Below are 9,568 nucleotides of genomic sequence, written 5' to 3'. Positions count from 1 at the left end.
GGGCAATTAATAAGATGTTGTGCAGTACTGGACACGGGCAATTAATAAGGGGTTGTCCGGTAGTGGACAGAGGCAATTAATAAGGGGTTGTCCAGTACTGGATACGGACAAATAATAAGGGGTTGTCCAGTACTGGACACGGGCAATTAATAAAGGGTTGTCCAGTAGTGGATACGGGCAATTAATAAGGGGTTGTCCAGTACTGGACACAGGCAATTAATAAGGGGTTTCCAGTACTGGACACAGGCAATTATTAAGGGATGGTCCAGTACTGAACACGGGCAATTAATAAGAGGTTGTCCGGTAGTGGACAGAGGCAATTAATAAGGGGTTGTCCAGTACTGGATACGGACAAATAATAAGGGGTTGTCCAGTACTGGACACGGGCAATTAATTAGGGGTTGTCCAGTACTGGACACGGGCAATTAATGGGTTGTCCAGTAATGGATACGAGCAATTAATAAGGGGTTGTCCAGTACTGAACACGGGTAATTAAGAAAGGGTTGTCCAGTAGTGGACACGGGCAATTATTAAGGGATGGTCCAGTACTGAACACCGGCAATTAATAAGGGTTTTCCAGTAGTGGACACAGGCAATTAATAAGGGTTTGTGCAGTACTGGACACGGGCAATTAATAAGGGGTTGTCCAGTAGTGGACACGAGCAATTAATAAGGGGTTGTCCAGTAGTGGAAACGGGCAATTAATAAGATGTTGTGCAGTACTGGACACGGGCAATTAATAAGGGGATGTCCGGTAGTGGACAGAGGCAATTAATAATGGGTTGTCCAGTACTGGATACGGACAAATAATAAGGGGTTGTCCAGTACTGGACATGGGCAATTAATAAAGGGTTGTCCAGTAGTGGATACGGGCAATTAATAAGGGGTTTCCAGTACTGGACACAGGCAATTATTAAGGGATGGTCCAGTACTGAACACGGGCAATTAATAAGAGGTTGTCCGGTAGTGGACAGAGGCAATTAATAAGGGGTTGTCCAGTACTGGATACGGACAAATAATAAGGGGTTGTCCAGTACTGGACACGGGCAATTAATAAGGGGTTGTGCAGTACTGGACACGTGCAATTAATAAAGGGTTGTCCAGTAGTGGACACGGGCAATTAATAAGGGGTTGTCCAGTAGTGGACACGGGCAATTATTAAGGGATGGTCCAGTAGTGGACACGGGCAATTAATAAGGGGTTTCCAGTAGTGGACACGAGCAATTAATAAGGGGTTGTCCAGTAGTGGACACGAGCAATTAATAAGGGGTTGTCCAGTAGTGGACACGGGCAATTAATAAGGGGTTGTCCAGTAGTGGACACGGGCAATTAATAAGATGTTGTGCAGTACTGGACACGGGCAATTAATAAGGGGTTGTCCAGTACTGGATACGGACAAATAATAAGGGGTTGTCCAGTACTGGACACAGGCAATTAAAAAGGGGTTGTCAACGGGCAATTAATAAGGGGCTGTCCAGTACTGGACACGAGCAATCAATAAGGGGTTGTCCAGTTCTGGAAAAAGGCAATTAATAAGAGATGGTCCAGTAGTGGACACGGGCAATTAATAATATGTTGTGCAGTAGTGGCCACGGGCAATTATTAAGGGGTTGTCCATTACAGGACACGAGCAATTAATAAGGGATGGTCCAGTACTGGATACGGGCAATAATAAGGGGGTGTCTACTACTGGACACGAGCAATTAATAAGGGGTTGTCCACTATTGAACACGGACTATTAATAAGGGGTTGTCCATTACTGGACACGGGCAGTTACTAAGGGGTTGTCCAGTACTGGACACGGGCAATTAATAAGGGGTTGTCCAGTAGTGGACACGAGCAATTAATAAGGGGTTGTCCAGTAGTGGACACGGGCTATTAATAAGGGGTTGTCCAGTAATGGACACGGGCAATTAATAAGGGGTTGTCCACTACTGGACACGGGCAATTAATAAGGGGTTGTCCACTAATAGACAACCCCTTAAACCCATTCTCTCTTTTCGTTTAGTTGCTTGTAATTTTACAAACTGATTTTACATGATAACGCTCATCAGCCACAAAAATGCCCATAACGGTCCCTAAAATATTTAAATTTCTAACAAAAGTCAGGTCCTTACCCCCTGGTTATGTGATCCCGGCATGGAGAGCAATAACATTTTATTATTTAGTCCTTTTCTGGGACTTGAATCTGCGCTCATTTGCTGGCTCACTCTATATACATTAGTACAGCAGTATTGCCGTATTCAGTGTATTTGATGTTCTCCGATGAAAGACGGATTATTCTCGCATTGGAAGATCCGCCAGCCGCCGGAGCCAACTGCTTCATACGAAGATGTGTGTGAATCTGGCCCTAAGTGCTCAAGAACGTAGAAAAATCATTCCTTCCAGAAGATAATGGTGGGTTTTATCTATGCGGCGTCTGATTGTCGTCCGTTTTTATATCCACAATTAAAATAAAAATAATAGAATTCATATAGATTTGGATCGGAGCTGCTGAGATCGGAGGCCGCACTGATTGGCCACTTCATCACCGGCGTTTGTTTTTTTTGGCAAACTTTGAAATCTAAGGGCAAATCTCATCCAAAAACCGGATCAGATGAGCAGCTGCCATGATGGTTTCCTCAGACATGGTCACTCATGTGAACGACCACATTGTATCTGTGCGCTGTCCGTGTGCTGTCCGTGTGCTGTCCTTGTGCTGTCCATGCATGTAAAGGGTATGGGCACACAATCCGCACTGCCAGCGATACTTTATGCTGCGTCCACAGCGCTGCACGCAGGTGAATCCGCATGTGGTCATTGAACCATTCACCGCATCCTATACATTGCACTGATAGAATTTCTCTTGTGGACACCAGCATCTCCGCAAGAGAAGTTGACATGCTGCGGCCTGGAAAGACGCGCCCCATGTCCGTGTCCGCAGGTGATCCGCAGGAGCACGGCGAGGCATAGCGGACATGGGACTTCTACAAATCCCATCCACTATGCTGTAACATCTGATCGCTGCAGATTGCACGCAGCGCAAGTGTGTCGTGTCCAGTCCGCAGCGATTACTGATCGTGAGCACACACCCTGAATGTTGCCCGAGACTGGACGGCCGGATCCATCAGCTGCTTCTTTCTCTGGTAGCTGAGTTCAGAAGTGAGCAGGAGGCAGGACTGACCGCCTCCTCCTGTCACTCTCCTCAGTGCTCCCCTCTTTATCTCCTCCTGTCACTCTTCTCCTGTCACTCCCCTCTTTCTCTCCTCCTGTTTCTTCCCTTTTTTCTCTTTTCCTGTCACTCTGCTGTCACTCTTTTATTTCTCTCCTCTTGTCACTCTCCTCTTTCTCCCCTCCTGTCACTCTTCTCTTTCTCCCCTCCTGTCACTCTTCTCTTTCTCTCCCCTCCTGTCACTCTTCTCTTTCTCTCCCCCTGTCACTTTCCTCCTGTCTCTCCCCTCCTGTCACTCTCCCCTTGTCACTTTCTTTCTCTTCTCCTGTCACTCTCCCCGTCACGCTCCTCCTGTCACTACTCTATTTCCTCCTGTCACCTGTTTCTCTCCTCCTGTCACTCTCCTCCTGTCACTCTCCTTTCACTCCTCCTGTCACTCTCCTCCTTCTCTCCCCTCCTGTCACTCTCCTCCTTCTCTCCTCCTGTCACTCTCCTTTCACTCCTCCTGTCACTCTCCTCCACCTCTCCCCTCCTGTCACTCTCCTCCTTCTCTCCCCTCCTGTCACTCTCCTCCTTCTCTCCCGTCACTCTCCTCCTTCTCTCCCCTCCTGTCACTCTCCTCCTTCTCTCCGCCTGTCACTCTCCTCCTGTCACTCTCCTCCTTCTCTCCTCCTGTCACTCTCCTCCTTCTCTGCTCCTGTCACTCTCCGTCTCCACTCCTGTCACTCTTTCTCTCCTCCTGTCACTCTCCTTCCCTCCTGTCACTCTCTTCCTTCTCTCCTCCTGTCACTCTCTGTCTCCCCTCCTGTCACTCTCCTCCTGTCACTCTCCTCCTTCTCTCCTCCTGTCACTCTCCTCCTTCTCTCCCCCTGTCACTCTCCTCCTTCTCTCCCCCTGTCACTCTCCTCCTGTCACTCTCCTTCCCTCCTGTCACTCTCTTCCTTCTCTCCTCCTGTCACTCTCTGTCTCCCCTCCTGTCACTCTCCTCCTTCTCTCCTCCTGTCACTCTCCTCCTTCTTTCCTCCTGTTACTCTCCTCCTTCTCCCCTCTTGTCACTCTCCTCCACCTCTCCCCGTCACTCTCTTCCTTCTCTCCTGTCATTCTCCTGCTGTCTCTCTCCTCCTGTCACTTTCCTCCTGTCACTCTCCTCCTGTCACTTTCCTCCTTCTTTCCTCCTGTTACTCTCCTCCTTCTCCCCTCTTGTCACTCTCCTCCACCTCTCCCCCTGTCACTCTCCACCTCTCCCCCTGTCACTCTCTTCCTTCCCTCCTCCTGTCATTCTCCTCCTGTCATTCTCCTCCTGTCATTCTCCTGCTGTCACTCTCCTCCTTCTCTCCTCCTGTCACTCTCCTCCTTCTCTCCTCCTGTCACTTTCCTCCTTCTTTCCTCCTGTTACTCTCCTCCACCTCTCCTCCTGTCACTCTCCACCTCTCCCCCTGTCACTCTCTTCCTTCTCTCCTCCTGTCACTCTCTTCCTTCTCTCCTCCTGTCATTCTCCTGCTGTCACTCTCCTCCTGTCACTCTCCTCCTTCTCTCCTCCTGTCACTTTCCTCCTTCTTTCCTCCTGTTACTCTCCTCCTTCTCCCCTCTTGTCACTCTCCTCCACCTCTCCTCCTGTCACTCTCCACCTCTCCCCCTGTCACTCTCTTCCTTCTCTCCTCCTGTCACTCTCTTCCTTCTCTCCTCCTGTCATTCTCCTGCTGTCACTCTCCTCCTTCTCTCCTCCTGTCACTCCTCAGTCTGCGCTGTCCGCCCCTCCCCCTTGCATTGTCTCTTTAATGCACAGGGGCGGGGGGCTGACCAGTGCTCCTTGTCACGTGATGTACACTGGCCAATGGCGTGTGAGCCCCGGGCAGCCCCCCCCCCACAGCAGAGCCGGAATGTAACATGGCGCAGGCGGAGGATGCGGAGCGGCGGCGGCAGAGCATGTAGGACAATAAGAGGCCGGAGCAGCAGAGCAGGGGGGCGGCAGACGGAGCCCCCCGAGCAGCAGCCACATTCCCACCCTCTGTGCGCCACTACACTGCAAAATGGTAGGTGAGCCCTGCAGCCGCCTGCCCTGTGTGCGGCCTGCGCCGGAGAGAGCGCCTCCTCCTGTGTCAGCGGCGGCGGCGGCGGGACCGACCCGGAGCTCTGCACGGCCGGGAGGAGGGAGACGAGGAGGAGGGTACACGGTGATGAGGACGAAGGGTGCAGGGTGATGAGGAGGAGGACGAAGCGTGCAGGGTGATGAGGAGGAGGACGAAGCGTGCAGGGTGATGAGGAGGATGAAGGGTGCAGGATGATGACGGGTGATGATGAAGATGAGGGGTGCAGGGTGATGAGGAGGAGGATGAAGGGTGCAGGATGATGACGGGTGATGAGGAGGATGAAGGGTGCAGGGTGATGATAAATAGACTGAAGGGTGCAGGATGAAGATGAGGGGTGCAGGGTGATTATGATGAGGCGAAGGATGGTGCAGGGTGATGATAAATAGAAAGAAGGGTGCAGGATGAAGATGATGAAGGGTGCAGGGTAATGAGAATGAAGGGTGTTGATGAAGATGATGGGTGCAGGGTGATAATGATGATGATGAGGATGATGAAGGGAACAGTGTAGAGTGATGATGAAGGGTGCAGGGTGATGAGGGTTGGAGGAGGATGATGATGATGAGGGTGGCATAGTGTGTAGGGTACTATTGGGAATATCAGCATTGTATTAAATATTGGTGGATTTGGATCAGGAAAAAATCATCCTGAAGGCAGGAGGCCGGGGGGATATGAGGCCGGATAATATGTAAGATAGTGGGGGCTCAATGTAACCGAACAGAATTTGGGGGGGGGGGGGTACAGGAATAACTTCCACAGTACAAGAGGGTTGTGTGGAAACTTGTAGAATATGGGGGAGTACCAGACTAACTTGCACGGTATGGGGGTCCACGTGGCAATTTGCAGGATATGAAGTTCTTGAGTCATGTGCACAGTATTGGGGGTCTCTGGGTGACACATGTGATGGTGGTGGGGGACGACGACGACGACCTGAGCGCTCTGGGGGGCTTATTGTGCTGCATGTAACGGCTATACGGACACAGGATGAGTCAGTTGATGTTTGAGGAGGTTTGGGGGGCTTCACTTACAATTATTCCCTCACGGCAAGTGTTCGCCCGTCCCTGGCTTGGTGGTAATGGGTCTAGTTTTTGGCAGATGTTTTTCACCAAAATGGCAGCATTCGCCCCTCTAATACTTCAGGTGACCCTCGTTCATTAATACAGAAGCAGAAAATGGAGCCGTTGCCCATAGCAACCGCTGCAAAACTGAAAGTAGGAAGCTGATTGGTTGCTATGGGCAGCACTACCTGAGGCCCGGTAACCACGACACATGCGGGTGTCGCCTTCTCATGGGCTCTGAGCTTGAGACCCGGGACACGTGACGCCTCTAGACCGCCATTTAGCATTTTTTAATACTGATGTAAAAAAAAAAAAAAGTCAAATGTAAATTTTGGATTTTTATTTTTTTTCCAGTGTGGAGCAAAGTGATAAAAAGACCCCAAATTTGACCCAAGTGCGTATTTACATAATTTTTGACACCAGAAAATTGGTGGAGAAGGAAGATGAATCCCCACAACGAGGCCTCATTTATCTGCAGTTTCTAAGTCAAACATGTCTTGGCCGCCTTTAGCAACCAATCAGAGCGCAGCTTTCATCTGTAAAACTGCCCTGGAATGATAAAAAGCTGCGCTGTGATTGGTTGCTATGGGCAACAAAACTTTATTGACATTAGAAAACTGTAAATAAATCAGGTGTTTTTTATTTCACTGTAGACTTCAAGGTAAATAAATAAAATGGCGTCACAGCGGCCCGGAGCGCGCTTCGGGGTTGGCTTTTTGTAGCTTTTTGTAGACATGTTTTTACACATGGCAGTAGTGGAATGGCGGTGTAGGCGCCAATCTGAATGACGTCGAGATCTGATGCGAGAAAGCTAGCGTTAAAGACTTATGCAAATTAGGCTGGAGGTGCATTGGGGGGGTGTCTGTGCACTATTGACTTTAATTAAAGGGGTTGCCTGGTATAGAAAACCAGTGTATAAAATATCCTATAGATCTAGAGGGGGGCCCCGACCATTTAGGAGTCTCCTGTACCATGGGGATGAAGGAGCGCTGTATGGTCAGATGTTGGACTCAGTGGGATCTGTGTAATTCCTTGTTCCTCCTGCGGGGGCGCTGCAGAGGAATTGAGCACAGTAGCTGTCCCATGCAATCACATCCAGAGCTGTATTCTAAATTCTGTTGGCCTCCTGTTTGTGAGTGAGTGGTGCCTTTAAATGCAGCTCTATGTGTGACTGGAGAGTGAAATACCACTATATTGACATCATAATCTTTATATTTTTGACAATCGCGTTTTTTTCTGGAACCTCGATGATGCCCCTTTATAAGCGGATGGGATTTGTTCTGACCCGGCCGCGCTGTGAACAGACGAGCGTCCCCCTTCCTTACGGAGTCTCCCAAAATCTCCCCCATAGAGGGCCCATTGTTTATTAACCGTCTGGGTCTGGCAATGCTACTTCCGCCATTGTTTTTTTTATTATTTTTGTGTATTTACTTTATTCTGCACGATATATGTTACATATTACTTATTGTTTGTTTTATTTTTTTACGCTTTAAAGTTTTTATTTTTTTTTTACTTTATTTTTATTCTTCATTGAAATCTTTCTACTCTTTTTATTGTTTGGTCCATTGAACTGTCGTTTTAATTGGTATTGTTTAGGTGTTCGGGAATCTTTTGGGAATTCAGGATGAACACAAGAATTTTAGGATTATTTGTTTATTATTTTTTATATCTAGGACACTCTATTGTGCGCTCTTTCTGGTCATTGCTGCAACCCATCAGCACCAGATGTTCACCTCATGGAGGCGCCAACGGGACGGAAAAGGAGTTTATAACCCTGTAGGTGCTGCAGTCAGCATTGAGTGTAGCATCTAAGGAGGTTACATGGCCAGGATCAGAGTTAAAGGGGTTATTACTAATGCACAGGATAGGTGATTTTTGGGGGTCCAGAACCGATTGGCAGATGGGGGCACTTTTATTCCCGTTGGTAAGAAGCGGTAGTGCGTATGCTCAACCTGCGCTCCATTCATTCCCTACGGCGCTGCAGGCGTTGCGCTCGGCTTTTCTGGCAGCCCCATGCAAGATGAATGGTGCAGCGGTCGAGCTCCATTCTTACAAGAATAAAAGTTCCCCCTTATGATGATCTGTCCCAGCCCCTGAGGTCGGACCCCCACTGATCTATGAGTTATCACCTCTCCTGTGTATAGTCCAAAAATAAAAGCAGGGGCAACATCACAATAGCCAGAATATCACGGATTTTGCACTGTTTTATCGGATTATTGGAGCGCTGCCATTTTTAATGACTATCCAGTGTATGGCGATAACTTCACTATTAAGCCCCATTCATATGTTTGTGTTTCACGGAAGGAAAATGTAACGTGTCCATTTTTTTTTTTCTCTTTTTAATTTTTTTTTCCCTCCAATTAGCAGAACAAAATCACCCAGTCAACCGAATGGGTCCGTAAAAAAAAAGAAGGCGCCTGTTTTTTACGGTCGAATGAGTGGGAAATGATTGGAATTTTTTTTTTTTTTTGCTTACGAGAAAAACTGATCCAAGCAGACCAAAAATGGGTGAAAATCTGATCCAAGAAACTGATGTAAAACGGCCCGTTTTTATTGTCTCGTGTGAATGAGATGCGAGGTGGATGCGCAGCCATTAAGGTGGTCTTTCATTTAATTTTTTTTTTTTTTTTTTTTTACATACGTGAAAAAGGGACGATTTTCGTCGGGGCTTTTGGATGAGATTTTCGTCCCTGCTTTTGGATGAGATTTTCGTCCCTGCTTTTGGATGAGATTTTCGTCCCTGCTTTTGGATGAGATTTTCGTCCCTGCTTTTGGATGAGATTTTCGTCCCTGCTTTTGGATGAGATTTTCGTCCCGGCTTTTGGATGACATTTTCGTCCCGGCTTTTGGATGAGATTTTCGTCCCGGCTTTTGGATGAGATTTTCGTCCCGGCTTTTGGATGAGATTTTCGTCCCGGCTTTTGGATGAGATTTTCGTCCCGGCTTTTGGATGAGATTTTCGTCCCGGCTTTTGGATCAGTTTTTCTTCGGGGCTTTTCTTTTGGCTCAGATTTTCGTCAGTGTTTGGTCTGTTTTTACCATGAATGATTTTCTTCTATGGAAAAAAAATAAAAATAGAAACTTGCAACACCCATTAGTGTTAATAAATTGGATGTTACAAGACTTGTATGAGTGATTTTGAAAAAAATATACAGAATTGTGAACAGCCCCGTAGACTGTGTGTTTCATCTGTGAAAAATGGACATGTGAATGAGGCCTAATGAGGAATCACTAATCAAAGCCTCACCGTACCGGAGCAGAGCTGCAGTATA

The 9,568-nt window shown here is 47.9% G+C and overlaps 1 protein-coding gene across 1 annotated transcript in view; it reads left to right on the top strand.

The window, feature by feature from the left end:
• Positions 1 to 4,987: 4,987 nt before the first annotated feature.
• ZBTB47 (zinc finger and BTB domain containing 47) overlaps positions 4,988 to 9,568 on the top strand; it is a 43,485-nt gene continuing 38,904 nt past the window's right edge. Inside the window, exon 1 of the mRNA XM_073677230.1 lies at positions 4,988 to 5,184. Coding sequence (XP_073533331.1) covers positions 5,182 to 5,184 — 3 coding nt within the window. The 5' untranslated portion in view covers positions 4,988 to 5,181. The remainder of the gene's footprint in view (positions 5,185 to 9,568) is intronic.

This window comes from Phyllobates terribilis, unplaced genomic scaffold (assembly GCF_046119375.1).
Source record: "Phyllobates terribilis strain yellow unplaced genomic scaffold, ASM4611937v1 Scaffold_4__5_contigs__length_816908805, whole genome shotgun sequence".
Classification (NCBI taxonomy): Eukaryota; Metazoa; Chordata; class Amphibia; order Anura; family Dendrobatidae; genus Phyllobates; species Phyllobates terribilis.
This window is presented reverse-complemented; position numbering and strand designations above follow the sequence as displayed.